This window comes from Mus pahari, chromosome 5 (assembly GCF_900095145.1).
Source record: "Mus pahari chromosome 5, PAHARI_EIJ_v1.1, whole genome shotgun sequence".
NCBI classification, from domain to species: domain Eukaryota; kingdom Metazoa; phylum Chordata; class Mammalia; order Rodentia; family Muridae; genus Mus; species Mus pahari.
Genome location: NC_034594.1, coordinates 20,875,931 through 20,895,493, shown reverse-complemented (window position 1 = coordinate 20,895,493; position 19,563 = coordinate 20,875,931). Strand labels below are relative to the sequence as shown.

The 19,563-nt window shown below is 42.4% G+C and overlaps 1 protein-coding gene across 1 annotated transcript in view; it reads right to left on the bottom strand.

Annotated features, from left to right (window-relative positions):
* Window positions 1–3,928: 3,928 nt before the first annotated feature.
* The window catches only part of Il1r1 (interleukin 1 receptor type 1), an 88,007-nt gene continuing 72,372 nt past the window's right edge, over window positions 3,929–19,563 (bottom strand). The window contains exons 6-11 of the mRNA XM_029538363.1: window positions 17,619–17,689; window positions 16,521–16,638; window positions 14,951–15,102; window positions 9,661–9,804; window positions 7,600–7,767; window positions 3,929–7,123 (exon numbers count right to left, since the gene is read on the bottom strand). Coding sequence (XP_029394223.1) covers window positions 6,705–7,123; window positions 7,600–7,767; window positions 9,661–9,804; window positions 14,951–15,102; window positions 16,521–16,638; window positions 17,619–17,689 — 1,072 coding nt within the window. The 3' untranslated portion in view covers window positions 3,929–6,704. The remainder of the gene's footprint in view (window positions 7,124–7,599; window positions 7,768–9,660; window positions 9,805–14,950; window positions 15,103–16,520; window positions 16,639–17,618; window positions 17,690–19,563) is intronic.

The following is a 19,563-nucleotide window of genomic DNA, read 5'->3' as shown; positions in this document are numbered from 1 at the left end:
TTCCACTAGCAGCCTTTGGATGAAGACGTAGAACTCTCAGCTCTGCCTGCGCCATGCCTGCCTGGATGCTGCCCTGCTCCCACCTTGATGATAATGGACTGAACCTCTGAACCTGTAAGCCATCCCCAATGAAATGTTGTTTTCTATAGGACTCGCCTTGGTCATGGTGTCTGTTCACAGCAGTAAAACCCTGACTAAGACAGTGGCTGACTGCTAATGTTGATGGAGGAAGGCTAGTATACAGAAGCAGAGAAGACAAACTGAGGCTTTGGTGTCTGGAGAGTTCCAGAAAGCTCCCAGGCTTCCAAAGTCAAAAAGCAACAGTGCTGGACACCTAGGTCTGGTGGCTGTAATGCTATCAAGCTGAGGGATATATAATAGCTGGCTGCTATCAAGGGCTGAGGGATCCTGGGGCCTAGCCTGTTGGTTGCCATCATGCTGGCAAAAGGAAAAGCTCGGTACTGACTGCCTTTGAAAGAGCAACAGCAAATGCCACTCCTGCCTGCCTGTACCATGGATGCCATCCATCACACAGGGCTAGACAAGCATACGAAGGCCAGCACGAGACACAACTCTTTCTTCATAGCCTTCTCTCTCCCTGGACCCAAGCTGCTTCTTTCCTCATTTTCTCCATTAGGCACAAGTTTAATACTCCTAGAATACCTACACAAGCTTGACAGCAGGCATATTTCCTCTGCTTTGAAATCCAGTAAAGCATATGAGACTGAGTTTATTTTTTTTAATCAATTTATTATGAAGAATCTGCAAATTAGAAAAAAAAAGTCACACGGCTAGATTGACATGGCAACTCACACAAGGTCTGGCCCAGCCCCGAGGTCTACCTTTCTGAGAGGTCTTCTCTACACACAAGAGCTGCTCTGAGGTTCACTGTGGAGCTTCACTGTGGATTTTACACCTTCACTATCAGTTGTATTGATGTGCTCTTAGCCACCACAAGAAAAAAAAAAAAAAAAAAAAAAAAGAAAACCCAGCGATGTAATTGAACTAGACAATCAGCTTTAAATTCTCTTTTATGACTCACATGGCTTGTACCGGCTGCATTCAGTCTTTGCTCAGTTCAGACCCGATATTTACCCTTTGTTCCTCTCCTAGTGGCATACTAAACTATAGCTGCATGCATGCTCCTTTATATATGCGTGTATATATAATATAGTTATATAAACCTCTGAGTGTTAAAGGCTAGTGTTAGCATTCCTTCTAGGCTCCACCCAACAGTTACCTAGCAACAGCCTGGTAGTTCTGGCTTGCTATAAAAGGGACTCTTTGGCCTTCCTTCTCTCTCTCTCTCTCTCTCTCTCTCTCTCTCTCTCTCTCTCTCTCTCTCTCTCTTCTTCCCTGTCCCCTCTCTTTCTCTGTCTCTACTCCCTTCTCAACTTCCCATCCCATGTCCCCAATTAAACTTCATTCTATATTAGATCTGTCCTACAGCTGGTACCTCAAGGGAACAGGGGATACCCCAGCATAGACTCTCCAAGGCACCTCCAAACTTATTTCCATAATGACTGTATTAAGCTGCACTGCCACCTGTGTAGAGTAAGGCTTCTCTTAGCATCTTCCTGACACCTGGTGTCGAGTTTGTTAGTGATAGCCACTATGACGACCATAAGAGCCTACATCTCAGAGTAGTTTCAATTTGCATTTCCCCTGATGACTAGGGATGGTGTATACTTTAAAAAGATATCCACCATCCCCTTGTGTTTTCTTTCTTGAAATCTGCCTGTTTAATCATTCATCCACTTGCTGACTGGACATCTCGTTTCCTTGGCGTTTGTTTTTTGCAGTTCATTTTAGAGTCTGGATATTAGCCACATGTATCGAATGGTGCAGGAAACACAGGACTTGAGGAGCACTGATGCAGAACAGAAACTCGGTTAATGACTAAGTGTTCAGGAGGGACTGCCACTGTCCACAGCCCTCAAGGTAAACAAGGTGCTGCATCTGACTCAGGCAAAACTGGACAAGGAAAGTTGAGAAGGGGGGAAAAAATCAGGAGCTAGATCCTAGCAGGTGTCAACAGGATCCTACCAGCCCGCAGTCTAGCAAGACCGGCCAGACTGGTCCAGCCGCTCCCTGGCTCAGAGAGGCAGTGTTAGTGTTTCATCTTCAGATTTAAGATGAAATAATACACAGGAGTTAGCTGCCCGAACCAGCCAAGTCTTCCTCAGCTGAGCCCCCCTTCCCCCAGCAGTCTGATACAAGAGGAGCATGCCTTTGTTTGGAAGGCTGGTGCTCATTTTCAATGGTGTCATCCATTCCCCGGAAGGTTTTCCTTCTCCAAAATGTTCTTAGGCACATGTTCACACACACAAGCACCCAACTCCCCCTACATATCCTTGCTGTAACAATTCATTTCTCGTTTTATAATAGTGAATGTGAAAACACTTATCAATGGATCGTCCACTTACCTGCTAAACTAAGTGGGTCTACTTGGAAGTTCAGTCCCAGGTACTGGATGGAGAGACTCCATGTGTGACCTGGACATATATGAAGTCTTACCAGAGAGAGGAAAGCTGGGCTTTGAAGCAGCAGCCAGGCTCTCTGCCCTCATTCTGAATCATGACTGGAGAGGAATTCATAATTTGCGACTTTGAAAGCAGATGTCACTCTTATGGAGAAATAATTCCAGAGACCTCTCTCTCCAAAAGAAGCTAGTTCAAAATATGCTGGGAATGGCATTTGACAGAGAGACGTTATATATGATGTGTTAATAGTGTTAGATCTGCCGAGCGTGGTGGTGGACACCTTTAATCCCAGCACATGGGAGGTAGAGGCAGGCAAATTTCTGAGTTCGAGGCCAGCCTGGTCTACAAAGTGAGTTCCAGGACAGCCAGGCTACACAGAGAAACCCTGTCTCAAAAACAAACAAACAAACAAAACAGTGTTAGATCTGACCTAACACATGGCTAAAACAAGCATTCGTTGGTCAAAGAACAAAAGCACACTGGAACATTGGATTCTTTGGGTGAGGAATTTAGGAAAAGTTAAGTTTTCCAAACACCAGACTGCCAACTTCTGTATACCTACTATTTTAACTTTTTATTGAGTGGTTTACTTGATAAAATGAAGACCACTGAACTCAAGCTTCGTAGTACATATATTTCAGACACCTTGCCTATTGATCTGAGAGATATGGATATTTACCCATAAAGACTAATGGGGGCAATAATGTAGCAATAATGGTAACAATAACAGAATATAAAATTTATGTTTGCTTATCATCAGTTTAATGCTGTGTTGGGGATCAAGTCCAGGGCCTCAGTTAGACAATGGGTCTATCACAGAGCTCTTAATCTATGCCATAAACAAAGGAACAGATGGCTCTAAGTAAGGGAAGTCAGGGTTCACAGAACTACCTGTTTGACCATCAACCTTACACCTTGTCTTCGTTGGAGTCATCATTGTTGTAATAAACACCATGACCAAAGCAACTTCGGAAGAAAGGTTTATGTGGCTTATACCTCCACAGCACTGCTCATCACTGAAGAACTCAGGACAGAAACATGGCAGGAACTGATGCAGAGGCCATGGAGGGGTGCTGCTTACTGGCTTGCTCCCCCATGGCTTGCTCAGCCTACCTTCTTGTAGAACTCAGGACCACCAGCCCAGGAGTAGCACCACTCACTATGGGCTGGGCCTCCCCCATCAATCACTAATTTAAAAAATGTCCTACAGGCCTGCCTACAGCCCAGAACTATGGATGCATTTTCTCCATTGAGGCTCCTTCCTTGCCCATGACGCTAGCATGTGTCAATCTGACATAAAACTAACCAGCACAGATCTCAGCTCCTCTACACCAAGAACACCCTGCAAAAGGCCTGGTTCTTCATATCAGGCCTTAGAACCCATGTAAGATGAAAAAACGAAAGAAAGAGAAGCCAATTTTCAGTGATATTCAAAAGAGGCTTTAACAATTTATTGGAAAACAAGTTCAGTTTATTGATCAATATGCACTGTACATAAATTTTGTGGTTTGTGATAGATAATATTTGGCATCTGCTGTAGAATTATAAAATCAAGTTCTTTAATAATAATAAAAAACACCCTTCATTACTGACCAGTATAAATATAAATTATTTTAAAAAGTCATGGCTCAATACTTTCTCTGTCATAAGTAAAATTCAAAAGGCAGGAGAGATAAAAATATAAATTCTGCTAAACCAGTTTTAAACACTGGCAATTAATATATATGGTTGCATGTGCAAACTTTTGCAACACTTGGCCTTTTAAAAACACCATCAGAAAGTACGGTGAAATCTAAGTATTGGGGTATGCGTGGTCCTCGGCTGACACCAGATATTTCTGGGGAGGATCGGGACAAGTCACAGGAAGTTCCCACTGCCCAGATGTGGTGTTTCACCCTCTCTGACTGCCGCTGGGAACCAGCAATGACTCTACTTTCTTGCCTAGGGGCTTTCTTGATACTGGCTCTGTTCCCCCTCAGTCTCTGGTGTCACAAGGTCTGTGGTTCTCTGTTGTTGCTCTCCCCTTTATACTCTCTGGCCAAGTTTCTAAGAACTATCATTCACAGGTAATATACACGCATGTCAATACATTTTTGGGATGAGAGACAAAAACCATTATCAGGAAAATCAAACTTTTAAAGCATCACGGGTCAGGAATGACCTCACTCTATCAGACTTCTGGCTGCTGTCTGGGACAGCCGTTCCTTCTCTACCCCAGCAATCCAGAGATCTACTGTTAGGCTGGATCCAGGAGAAATGGGGTCAAAACTGAAGAGACAAAAATCCCAAATTGTATGTCTTGTTTACTTCTATGTAGGTGAGAAGATGCCTTTAAATAACATTTGTGCTCAACCACAGCAGATGTTGAAAGTCTGAAAGACAGCATGGTATCCCCTTACATACAACCCTTAAAACCGGGTTTGTTCTTGGCATGTGAATCTGGATTTTCAATCTTCCAGAACTGTGAGGATTATTCTGAAGACAGTCATCAAGTTAAAAACAAACAAACAAACAAACAAACAAAAATACTTCTGTACCACAAAAAAAAAAAAGGAAAAAAATTTTTTTTCTTCTTTCATTTTTAGTTGGGAGAAGAAATGTTGACCTTTAGGGAACCAGTATTGGAAAATAGAAACATCATACTGAAAAATCTGTGTTATAAATCCCAACAGTGAAAAGGACTGGGTTCCTCCCATTAAAACATGCCTCACTCAGTTGCTTCTCAAAGAACACCTGGTCAGGTGTCCTCCCACGAGTACTGAGTTAGTACTGAGTACTGAGTAAGTACTGAGTACTGAGGTAAGTGCATAGGGCTAGACCTGAAATCAAAAATCAAAGCACAGGGAAAGAAACCAGAAAATTCAAGGCCTGGGTCCAGTAGAGTTAAGAGAGTCCTTTTGTTAAATAGGTCAGTTTCTCTATATATCAAATTAGAATAATTGCAAATTTAAATACGATTATCCAAGAACACTTTAAAATAAAGGCCCTGACAAATCTATACCACCTGTTCCCAATACGAAAAGCAGTGATATACATCCACTACCTCTCCCAGCAGACTGATTTCTGCTAGTAAAGGAACAACCTTTTACAGAGAAGCAGCAGGGTTGGGATGACAGAAAAGAGGGCTGGCCAAGTCTTAGAGTAAGCAGAGACTGGGCAGTTGGGATCTTAGCGTTGAAATAAACTTTAAACTTTAGTAAGCTCCTCGTCAGGTGGAGAAAATGCAAGAGTGGATCATAGGCATGGGAAGTGGGTGGCAGGGCATAGACAGAGGCGAAGGCATGCCAAGAGCAGGTACAGAGGTCCCAGAGGTTGTTCTGCAATTACCCAGCAGGAAGGTGAACAGGGGCACTGGGACCAAAGATGTGGAGGAGCATAGACTTCAGCTTCTGCGCAGAAGAGCCCCAAGGTGGGGGATGAAGCCCCTCCGACAGTGGGGCTGGGGTAAGAGCGGAGTCTGACCTGTGAAGGTGAATCCTCAGACCGCCTGTGACAGGACAGATGGAGGAAGCATTGCATTTATTTCCAGAGAAGCAATGAGCCCAGTAAAACGCAGAAGGAAGATGGTGCGACAGCCATTCCAGGGTGGAAGCTTGATTAGAAGAAACCTGTGGGTGTCTGACTTCCTTCTCCAGTCAATTTAAAATCTTGACTTCTGCAGAAAGCTAAAGTGACTGCAGAAAAGGGAACCCCACAGAATCCTTCTTCACTGAAAGAGCAGCTTTCAAGATCTACACAATAAAATGCAGTCTTTGAAGATGAAGTTTGGTGGCCGAGGTATCTGGAAAATACCTAGAATAAATGCTGGGGGGTATCAGTAAACCTCACCTGCCCTTATACTTAGGGGAGCCACTTCTTTGACAGTGACCCCCAAAGTGTCCTCAGGCAACCACGATCCCACTGTGAGACTCCACACACTCTAATTAAACCACCCACACATGTGGCCATTTCCCGAAGCTTCCTATGCCCAGTTCACTGCCTCGACTGTTCATCAAGCATCCAGAGCAGCGTCCCTTAGCAACCATCGCTCTGGGGCTCGCCAAGCTCTCTGCTCTGAGAGGCCACCAAGTCCTGTTCTCTTCACAATCCAGTTCCAAGTGATCTGGGACAAGGGACTGCACAGGTTTGGTTTATGACTGTTTTACTGGGAGGCACAGCCCAGCTGCAGCATCTTATGACAGGAGACATTCCAAAGTTCTTGGCCTGCCCACTTTTGCCATGCTAGCCAAGCGGTAAGTGTGTCACTGCCGGCAGTTTCTCCTTCATGTCCAGCACAGGATCCAGGGTTAGTAAATGGTGTTTAGACAATGGTGATCTCCGTTGGGCTGGCATCTTGTATCTTAAGTTTTTCCAGAACCTGGTCTTTGCAGACTGTGGTCTTTCTTGAAAGTCTCCTGACCAGCAAATGGCTCCATGTTTCTGCTTAATGAACTGAATAGAATCTGGCATTTTCTCATAGTCTTGGATTTTCTCCAACTCAAGCAGGACAATTTTAATTCCTTCCCGGATGAGAGCATTGTATATCGCTATCTGCTCTTCAGACGACTGGCCCAGACAGCTGAAGCCTCCCATATCTCTCACTAGAATGATAATCAGCCTCCTGCTTTTCTTTACATTTTCATTAGTAACCTCCATGGTATCTGCAAGACACAGAGCGCAATGCAGTCAGGCAAACGGCCATTAATACATTCTTTCCTGAACTCAACGCTCAAAGAAGCTCTTCCCAGACTCTTCTATGCCTCCTGTTGCTTCTTCCTTGCCTTACTTGAGATTCAAAGACAATAAAAATTTACAGACCAGCTCAGAAACTGACCCACAAAAGACGGACTTTGCTCTTGGAACCTGGAAAACTCTCAGTCAAAAAATTTTAAACTTCTTGTTAGGTTGATTGATCTATAATACTCCTAGTCTATTAAAGCAGTTGCATACGATTAGATCTAACTAGTCATTATATTCCAGAATAATAAAAGTCAATTAAACATTGGCCCAACATGACTAAGGGAAAGTTAATACCACATACTGTTGAAGAAATTCTTCAGTCTTCAAATATGTACAACGGTGCCAACCTTTCAGAATCAGAACTCAGCATCTAACTTCACAAGAAGCATTTACATACCTTCTCCAACATAGTCGTCCCTTCCACAAATGAACAGCTTGTATCCAAACTGTCCCTCCAAGACCTCGGGCAACAATTTAAAAACAAATGTATCTAAGTCGGAGAAGGATCCCTCTCCCAGGGTCTTGGGATAAAGAATATAGGCATCGTATGTCTTTCCATCTGAAGCTAAAAGGGAAATGAAATACATTTAGAGCCGCGACAAGAAAGGGATTTGACAAATCAACACCACAAACATTCATTTCTGACTGAGCAATACCAAAAGTCCAAGGCTGCTTTAAACACAAGAGAGGTTGTAGCTTTGTTTCCAAAGCTTAGAGAGCAACGTGCCTCTCACGTGTTTTTTGTTTTTTGTTTTTTAATGTGCATTTAAGTTTTCCGCATATATTTAAATAGTCTCCACATTAGTTTTTATTGTCAGCTTGGCACAGTTAGTCATTTGAGAAGATGGAGCCTCAGCTGAGACACCTCTCACCAGACTAGCAATAGGGCATTTTCTTGACCAATGATTGATGTTGGGAGGGCCCAGCCCACTGTGGGAGGAGCCATCCCTAGGCAGGTGGTCCCAATGGCTTTAGAAAGTGAGTTGAGCAAACTTCCGGGGAGAGAAGCCAGTAAGTAGCACCCCTCTAGAATCTCTCCTTCAGTCCCTATCTCCTGGTTCCTGTCCTGATTTCCTCGGAGATAGACTACAAGCTGTAAGGTGAAATATACCCTTTCCTCAACCAGCTGTTTTGGTCATGGTGTTTATATCAGAGTTATAGAAACCCCAACTAAGACAAATAGTCACAGAGGCTATACTTAGGTTGTAACTTTTGACTATTAACAAAGACCTACCATTTCATTCATTTAAATGTATAAAATATAACCTAAATAATAGAATCTTATATACACTAGCGTTCACTTTATGCACAATCTTTTTCTATTTCAAAACCATACTTTATTCATTCCTTTAAACTTCATACATGTAGGGAGTGTATTCTGATCATATCTACCTGTCCCTGCTCCACTCCATCTCCCACCAGAGCCTTTCTCTGAACATCCCCCTCCTAACTTCATGTCCTTCACGTGTGTCCCTCTGAGTCTAGCTAGTGTCCTTTGTACCCGAATCAGCACAGAGCCATCTTCTGGAGCAGAGGCAGTCTGCCAAGGGACATAACACCAAAGAAAACTGACTGTCTCCAGCAGCCAGCAGCCATCCTCAGCTAGGGGCGAGTCTTCGTGAACTCCTCACTCTCCATGGCTGGATCTTCGAAGGCAGCCATAGCTTCTTCTCTAACATTAGCATCGTGCAAATTGTTCCTATTTCTCCTTAAATGTGTGCATTTAACTTTCCCTATAGAATATTGTTTGTTGTGCTTGTGAGTTTATTTTTACTTCTCAGAAACAAAAATTGCATGCTGAGATTTTTTTTAAATGTCAGCCTCTGTTTTCACTAATATATGTCAACTCTAAAATGGTTGCAAGTTTCATTGTGATGTTTTCATCTATGTATATAAAATACCGGGGTCACCCTTGCTATTCTTTCTTTTCACTCCTCTCCCACAATAGCTTTTTAAATTCTCAGGTTTTACTATAAAATTGCCCTCACATAGCATTCAATGCCCCCTATATTCACACAATTTGATCAGACCCAATATCATCTTTTCTTACCCTAGTGTCTAAATACCTCAAGCCCTACATGCTACGTATGCTTCCTATATTAGTTTGATATGATGCTGTGATATTATAGATAAAAAGGGACTTTCCTTGGGTACATAAATCTCTTTATTTCATTTGAATGTGGGTCATGAAGTCCATAGGGCACATGAAGCACCAACAATGGATTCTGGGTAACTAACTTACAGACAGGTGCTCTAAACACCCGTGTGTCCTGCCAATATGGAAGCTAGGGTGGTAACTTAGACATGAGTGGTATCAAGGTATAATCTTTATGAAGCTAAACAAGAATAAATAAGGCTCGTATATAAGCCAGTGTCATCGTTAAGAGCCTTCAGTACAAATGCTATTCACCACCTTCGGCTACCCAGAGAAAACATTTCATAGAATATGAAATTATACCTTTTGAGGGAAGAAAACCAGAGCAGGAGTCCCTGTACCAAAGAACTATGTCAACCTTGAAGACTTTATAGATGCAAACACAGCATACAATTGTAGCTGTGAGGATGACAAAGCCCCCGATGAGGTAATTCTTGAAGTCAGGGACTACAACAGAAAAGAGGACAGAATCATTAGAAGCAAGAAGAACGGAAGCTCTTGGCACAGCAATTTGAAGGCATTTACCACAGACAAAGTGTATTCAGGAACAGACCCATGTCCGTTAGTTCAGTATCATTGGTACCAATGACCACAAATGAGCTAGGCGATGAAATTCTATTGAAAATCAAGGTTCCTTCATTTAAATTTCCACCTAAAGCATAATGTTCAGGAGGAGAAAACCCACTGGGAACTACAGAAACAAAATTCACAGCAATGCAACAGACGTCAAAAGCCTGCAGGGTTCCCTGAGCAACAGGGAGAACATGTCAGGAAGAAACAAAGGATGGTAGCCAGAGAACTACGGCAAGAGGCAGGGGATGAGGGGGAAGAATCCAGAAGAATAAAAGCAAGGAAAACACCGTATTGCTGCCAAGACATGGGAAGCATCCAGGGACAATCTAAACACTTAATGATTTTACTTCTCCATTTTATTTATTTATTTATTTTTGTTTACATCCCTATACATTTTTAGTCAACTACAGAGTATTTAAACAACACTTCACATTTGTACACATGCTCTGTTGTTCTTTTTATTTTTATTTTTTATTTTCAATAAAATAACCCAATCTCTGGGCGTAACAACTAGAATCCTAATCTTGCAAGCCATATTAAATCTAATTTCTCCGGTGGTGAATCCACCAGGATTCTCCATAAGCCAGGAGACACTAGTAGCTACACCTTGTCCTCACGCTATCCCTGTCCAAAAATCTCTAACTCTCTCTTTCTCCTTCTCTTCCTCTGTTCAACCCAGAAGTCCTGCCTACTCACCCAGTGATTGACTCCTTTATTCATTAAGGGATTGGTTCACAATAAGCCACCTGGGTACATGACTCCCTCCTTGTCCACAACCCCTCTCAGGAGAGCAGAATTAGCATCAAAATACAAACAGCACCAGACCCACTTCCCCCTTTCTGTTCTAATAAAAAACAAAAAAAACAAAACCTTTCTCTCAAGTATAAATAGAGCACAGCTATTACCATTTGGGAATTTATAAACTATAAGATAGACCTAACACCCAGTCCATCTTTTATGTCACTAAGATAGAACTTTATCATCTATCCTAAATTAAAAGACTTATTCTACCTTGAGTTTTATCTTTGTTTTAGATAGTATGCCATCTGAAAACCATCCTCTCAAATCTGTTCTCTCAAAGTAAATAGCGTGGGTTGGCTATGAGACTATACGTAGTTTTTTAACCCCATCAGAAATCTGAGAATGACCAACATTAACTGAAAATATATAGGGAGCCTAACACAGCTTCCAGAACTGAGACAATTTGTAGAGACAGCTGCCTACCTATCCAGCCCCAATAAGTCAGTAAGCTGGAGTATCCATCTGTCTTCAGCCTTCTGGCCCAGGGTCATCTGACAGACCGAGAGAAGTAGGAAGTTAAGGACTAGCCTTTCTGTCTCAGCAGAACTAAGCTGTCCTAACCTGTAAATTGTGTCCTTTTCTGGACAGTATTATGTCTGTAGATGAAATAAAGCAATTCTTGCCTAGTGGCTGTCTCGACTCAAATGGAGCAACACCACTGATGCTCAGTTTCTTCTTTGAATCCAGGAATGGGAAGCTGTTAGGAGCAGATTTGTCTCAACAAGTGAATAAATAACATTAAACATCACATTCTGTGGATTTCTGATGCTTTTGAAAGCCAACTATCTATGTAAAGTAATCAGGACTGTTATCCATTAACTACTCTCAGACATTTCTAATTAAATATCTTGAAAACACCCTAACAATAAGCTCAGAGCCATGAATTTGTTATCTAGCCCTGTACTGGATAGCTTTGTGTCAACTTGACACAGCTGGAGTTATCACACAGAAAGGAGCTTCAGTTGGGGAAGTGCCTCCATGAGATCCAGCTGTAAGGCATTTTCTCAATTAGTGATCAAGGGGGGAGGTTCCCTTGTGGGTGGTGCCATCTCTGGGCTGGTAGTCTTGGGTTCTATAAGAGAGTGGACTGAGCAAGCCAGAGGAAGCAAGCCAGTAAAGAACATCCCTCCTTGGCTTCTACATCAGCTCCTGCTCCCTGACCCGCTTGAGTTCCAGTCCTGCATCCTTTGGTGATCAACAGCAGTATGGAAATGTAAGCCAAATGAACCCTTTCCTCCCCAACTTGCTTCTTGGTCATGATGTTTGTGCAGGAATAGAAACCCTGACTAAGACAAGCCCTTAACACAGACTTAATCATCTCAGATCAGCTTATAATAATAGTTATAGAAGGACTGGGTCTAAGCCCTATACTTTTTAAAATTTTTGTATCAATAGTAGAACTTTATACCAATGAAAAACCTTAATTTTGTATCAAAATAAATTCTGTACCAAAATAAGAAAGTATGACTTCAACTTAGTAACAATTATAAAGCTTTCTACCAAATGAGATTATGGCTATACAATCAATTCTAGCTATTTCCTCCCTGTTCCAATTATGACCATTTCTACATTCCCTAGAAAGGCAACCTTAGAATAACCACCTACAGCTCCAGAGCCCAGGGAACTGGGACGAAGACTCTTCATAACCTCGTCAAGCTGAATATGGGCATTGAGATATTTTTGAAGGGGTGGGGGGAAGGGTAGGGAAAATGGGGGAGTTGGTTGGCTTTAAGAAAGCCACACCAATGATTGTATTGGTCTCTGATGTCTGTGTCCTAAACAGATTCAGCTTTAAGTTCAAGACATCAGGAGTTCAAGCAGGTCAGTTCATCATGTCCGATGAGGAAACTCACAAAGGCTATATATTCTGTAATATACAAATCTCAAAACAAAATTTTAGCATCATCAAGATAACTTTTTTGTTTGATTCCCTGGAATCTAGTTCTCTGGGGGTGCCCCCTCTATCAAATCTGATCCATATGACTCTGGAAGGTGTAGAGACATTAATCATCTTTTCTGAAAACGCAAAGACAAAACCTTTCTCCCAAATCAGCATGTCCTTGAGCCAGTGACCAGAAAACCCTTTATACTGACCTCTCTCCCAGAGGAATAATATAACCACAAAACTCAAAAACACACCCATTTTGAAAGTTAAAACAATCCAAATCAAATGAAGCAAACTAAAATACTGTATGTGCCTATTCTTAGGCCTTTTCTATTTTGCCAGACAGCATAATAACCAAGAATTCCCATGGAGCCCATGTTAGACAGAATCTGAGTATCCTGTGAGGCATGTTAGAGCAATGTATCTTTATACTATCTTTAAAACAATTGATTCACACTTCTATCTGCTTATAAGCAGGCAGTTAATCAAAGCAGGATTTATACCCAGAATTCCTGTGGAACCCATGTAAGACAGAATTTGAGTATTCTGTAAGACATATTAGAGCAATATATCTTTATACTATCTTCCTATTCGGCTCTCTGCCTAGAGCCATAGACATTATTAATACCTGTATAATATCTATCTGTTGCTCTCTCTCTGTGCCTGGAGCCACAGACATTAATAATTAATACCCAATCAAAGCAGGCAATGATTATCACTGCACTCTCTACTCTGGAATCAGTGACTAATTTTCCCTATCCTAGTTCCAAACTGCAGATGAAATTCCCCACGTGATTTGGACAGAATCTGTATATAAATCTATCCTAAAAGCAAATAATCCCAATTTTAAATTCACAGTTCAATCCCTCTGCCTTAAAACGTAGGCAATTTCCGTCTTCTAACACAGAGCAGCCTGCAGCTCCCCACAGCAGGAACCTCCAGGCCTGCTTAGTTTCGGGTTCCCTGGGCTTGAATCACGTGACTAATCTGGTGCTATCTTTCTCTCACTCAGAAAATGAAACTTTAACTCTCAGGCTACTAATCTTAAATTTCTAGTGGATTCATATCCAACACATTGGTTCACCACCTGTTGCAGGAAATATTAAAATTCTATCTGCTTATAAAGTTCCCGTGCTATACCCAGCTACTCTCTGTCCTGGTGGGCTGACCAGCTATGGACCGGTGGCAATGGCTGGCCTGTTCTTATCTGTGGAGACTCTCTCACTCAGAGCTCCAAAGTCTCTCCACCCAGCTCACTAAGTTCCCACTGGCCGGTCGTTACCATGCTGGCCCCCATGCTTCAAATCCCCCGTGGCCTCTGTGGTGCACATCAGGCAAACCCACACTTTGCTGCCGCACCTTACTCTCTGGAACCCAGCCAAGTTGTGGAGAGAAGAAAAACTCCCCACAAACTTAGTTCAGAAACAATGGTAACTCAATCTCTGGGAACAACAACTAGAATCCTAATCTTGTAAGCCTTATTAAATCTAATTTCTCCTATGGTGAATCCTGGCAGATTCGCCATAAGCTAAGAGACACTAGCAGTTATGTCTTGTCCTTACACATAGCTATCCCTGTACAAAAGACTCTAACTCTCTCCTCCTATGCCCTGCTTTTCTTAGTCAGCTTTAGTATTGTTTAGTATTTATCAATATTTCACAATCATTCTCAGGTTTTTGGACTATACCAACTCTCAAAAACCAGCAGTCTCAGACATCCTTGTTATAAGTGGAGTACTTCGCTTTCTGTGTATAGCCATCTTGTTTGGTCATGTGTTTAAATATATTCGTGAGGTGCTTGCAATGAAGCAAATATAGGTGGCTACCAGCCAGGAAGAAGAAGAGGAGGAGGAAGAGGAGAAGAAGAAGTAGAAGAGGAAGAGGAGGAGGAGAGGAGGAGGAGAAGAAGGAGGAAGAGGAAGAGGAGGAAGAGGGGAAGAAGGAGGAGGAGAAGGAGGAGGAGGAGGAAGAGGAGGAGAAGGAGAAGGAGAAGGAGAAGGAGGAGAAGAAGAAGAATGACAACAACAACAACAGGAACAACAAGAACAACAACAGAGAGAAATAGGTAGTATCCTGGTCAAAGAAACTAAGAAGTGTTCCTGTGACTGGGATACAGGATGCCTCTGAAGTGGTACCCAGACAGAGGCAGGCAGAGTGGTTTAGCCCACTGGTTCCAGCTAGTGGGATGGAAAGATCAGAGAATTCAGGACAAGAAGCAAAATGGATGGGAAGTCACAGCTGAAGAAGGGGTGAGGGGTGTTCCAGGCAAAGAAAAGCACACTGGAACCCACCAGGCTAGGCAGCTTTTAACTTACTTAACTTACTTGATACTCACCTGGGTATATTAACCGCACATGCGCTGACTCAAAAATATTTGTGTTCTTAACAACACAGGTAAACGGGTAGCGATAAAACTGGCTTTTGACTTCTGAAATGTTCAGGGTTGTAATGAGTGTGTACTTTCTTTTGGTTGAAGGATGTTCCATGCTGTTCAAGAGAAAGGGGTGAGGAGGGGGTTTGGTAAGATGCTTCAACACAGAATAAGACCTCAGGCCCAGTTAGCTGCTTTATTTGTATCATACATCACAGCTCAAAATAATCACCGTCCCAAGTCACGTGGATAACAGCTTGTTATATTCAGAATTGTCAAGGCAATTCTGAAACTATATAACCTCAAGATGAGAAACACTCAGAATCAAAGAAATCAACATGAATTAGCAGCTTGCAAGGAATAAAAAACAATATCCCCTTCTCTCTCTCTCTCTCTCTCTCTCTCTCTTATATACACACACTCACACACTCTCTCATATATATATACACATTCTCTCTCTCACACAGTCTCACACACATACACACACTCTCACACACACATGCACATACTCTCTCACACACACATACATGCTCACATATACATATTATCACATTCTCACACACACTTTCTCTCACTCACTCTCTCAATCACTTTCTGTCACTCACATACTCTCTCACACACCCATATATACTCACACACTCACACACACACTCTCTCACTCACATACACTTTCACACACACTCTCACACATACATACACACATACTCTCCCACATACATGGTCTCTCTGACACACACACGCATATACTCTCTCACATATACATACATACATATGAATATACTCTCTCTCACACACACACACACTTTCTCACACACATGCACATTCTATCTCACACACAGACATGCACAACTCTTTCTCATACACACATACATACCCACATACACACACTCTCTCACATACACTCACACACACACTCCTGTACACACTCTCTTTCACATACACTCACTCTCTCTACCATACACATACTCTTTCACACACATACACACTTTCTCTCACACACATACACACTCTTGCATATACATTCTCTCTCACACACATACACACACATATGCTCTCTCTCTTTCTCTCTCTCTCTCTTTGTCACACATACACACACATACACACACATACACACACACGACAGGGACAGATGACAAAGGGTGCTGCATATGAAGGAACAAGAAGGAGTTAACCTGGTACATCTCCACCCATCCCATGGAGACTGAGGCCAGGCATCTGATTCTTGATTCCCTCCATGTGCCTTTCCAGATTCTACTTAATACACATGAAAAGCACCTCAGTGCAGTGCTGTCACAGCACCAAATAGAACGTAAGAAAGGGGGTTTTAGCCAGTGTGGAATTTGTGCAACGATATGTACTTTTAACAACAACAACAAAATAGAAATTCTCACAAATATTGTCTATCATTTAGCAATGCTCAAAGTGGACAGCAAAGGGCTAGAAGCAGCCAGCCTTCAGCTAGCCCTCAGTCTTAGACTCAAACTAGAGCAGATGTGTCCCAGAATGTAGCATCAAAATTGATTGGCAAACTCACTGTTGATAGTCTTCAGTAAGAAATGGATCATTCTCTTCAATTTCTGATTCATTCCACTTCCAGAAGACAAGGTCTGAGTACTGGCCCGTGACATTGCAGATCAGTTGTATCATTGATCCTGAAAAACAGTGCATTTGACTCCAAAGACTGTTGCCTTTATTGCAATCTATCCATATTTATAAATGGCCATTGAAAAGGAATGTTTGGTTCTTTATATATCCCAGTCTTCATCTTTCTCTTTAGGCAACAGCAATCTGTGAATGGTATCACATTGTCTATTAATTTGTAATTACTGTGGCTGGGAACTTCAGCTTCCACGATGAGTCCTCAGAAATACCCTGTTGCTATGAGACCACTTAGCATTTCATCATATAATTACGCCCTAACGATATGGTTATTGTCGAATGGAATTTCTAAAATTTCATTATCATGATTAATAATTTAAGGAACATCACTCTCACAATACTGTTTTCACAAATCTGCAGACATGGCTTGGAGTGAGAACCTGAAGGCAGAATGTACTTGTAGTGGTGAGCCTCAAACCCAGGCCCTTGCCGGATCTCCGGTTCTCACAAGAAGATACAGTTTCAAATCCAAACTCCAATCAAGTAAGACTCTACCAGCTCACTCACCCTGAAGCAGCATGTGCAACTGCTGTTTCACACAGACGCCCAGAAAACAAGGGCTATTCACTAAGCATCGTCCTCCCAAAGGAGAAAAATCAAGCTCAATTTTCACTTCCATATTTTTTTTCTTCCATAAGTGGCTCTGGATTAATGGGAACTGAGGGCCCAGAGTACACCTAGATATGGTCTTCACCACAGCCCAGCCCACCCACATCTCTTTTTTATAACTTATTATTTATTTATTTATTTATTTATTTTACATGCATGGGTGTTTTGCCTGCATACAGGCACCACATGTATGCCTGGTGTCACAGAAGGTATTGTAACCCCTGGAGCTGCTGATCATTGTGGGCTGCCAAGTGGGTGCTGGGAACTGAACTCGGGTCCTCTGGAAGAGCACTCAGTGCTTTTGACCATGAGCCATCTCCCCACCCCCTCCCTCCTACACTTCTTGAACCACTGGTGAATTAACCTACATTTCCTAGGTTCCTGTTCACTGGCCCCTCGCTGCTCCTCACATACAGGGTACAGTGTTTAGCCGCCCTGTCAGAACGAGCTCAATGGTGTCTAGCTGCTCTTCATTAATGAAAGACCCCCCCTCTTCACAGACACAGGAACTTCCTGGGAAGATCTCCAGGATAGCTGTCTTTATCTTTGTCTATGAAAATTCTTTGAGGTCGACCATTTGTCTTTTCATGGCCAAAGTTTATAAGGGGTATTATTCACTGTATCTTTCCTCATTCGTGTTTTTCTAAACGCCCTTTCCACTACCAAACCAGGGAAGAGGCAAGGTAGGTATTTGTGCAGGCATTTGATAATTCCATTTCCTTTTGATCCTGAAGCCTTCTGGGATGTAATGTGCTATCTTCTGGGCTACCTTAAACATGAAGTTTTAATCCAAGCAGTTGATTTAATTCCAGACCATTGGTTGACATGAAGTTTCTTTTCTATATGTTACCTTTATTGTAGAATAACTTCTCATTTATCCTTTACTTTCTCAGTAAAAATAAGTACATGTGTTGGTGGGAGGGGCTGGGGAGATAGATGGCTGGTGCTTAAAAGCACTGATTGCTCTTCCAGAGGACGTGAGTTCATCACCCTCCGTGTGTGTGTGTGTGTGTGTGTGTGTGTGTGTGTGTGCATGTAAGGGTGAAGGTGTACCTGTGTATGTGTGTGTGTGAAGGTGTAATTGTGTAACTGTGTGTATGTATCTGTGTATGTGTGTAAGAATATAGGCATCTGTGTGTGTTTAAGTGTGTAGTTGACCTGTGTCTGTGTGTATCTGTGTATGTGTGTGTGTGTGTGTGTGTGTGTGTGTGTGTGTGTGTGTGTGTGAGAAAAAGTGCAAGCATATCTGTATGTATATGTGTGTAAGAGTACAGGTGCATCTGCATGTGTGTAAGTGTATATGTACCTGTGTATATGTGTGTATTTATCTGTGTATGTGTGTAAGAGTGTAAGCATCTCTGTGTGTGTGTGAGTGTGCAGTTGTACCTGTGTATGTGTGTATGTGTGTCTGTGTATGTGGGAAAGAGTACAGGTATATCTGTGTGTGTATATGTGTATAAGAGTACAGGTATACCTGTGTAAGTATGTGTATTTGTGTATGTATATAAGAGTATATGTGTGTTTAAGTGTGCAGGTATACCTGTGTATGTGTATATATCTGTGTATGTGTGTGTATGTGTATAAGAGTGCAGGTGTGTATGTGTGTGTTTAGGTGTTCAGGTATACCTGTGTATGTGTGTGTATACTGGCTGATTTTGTGTGTCAACTTGACACAGCTGGAGTTGTCACAGAGAAAGGAGCCTCCTTTGAGGAAACGCCTCCATGAGATCCAGTTGTAAGGCATTTTCTCAATTATTGATCAAGGGTGGGAGGGCCCACTGTGGGTGGTACCATCTCTGGACTGGCAGTTCTGGGTTCTATAAGAGAGCAGGCTGAGCAAGCCAGGGGAAGGAAGCCAGTAAGGAACATCCCTCCATGGCCTCTGCATCAGCCCCTGCTTCCTGACCTGCTTGAGTTCCAGTCCTGACTTCCTTTGGTGATCAACAGCAATGTGGGAAGTGTGAGCTGAATGAACCCTTTCCTCCCCAACTTGCTTTTTGGTCATGATGTTTTGTCCAGGAATAGAAACCCTGACTAAGACAGTGTGTTTATCTGTGTATGTGTGTATATGTGTATAAGAGTGCAGGAGTCACCCCATCTCCTTTCTGTTTTATTCTCTTTTAAGACAGAACCAATTTGTAGTCAAGGAGAACCTCAGACTCACAGTCTCACTGTCTGGACTTCCCAAGCTACAGTGCACACCACCAGCTTAACACAGCTCTCTCTCTCTCTCTCTCTCTCTCTCTCTCTCTCTCTCTCTCTCTCTCTCTCACACAAGACAGAACCAATTTGTAGTCAAGGAGAACCTC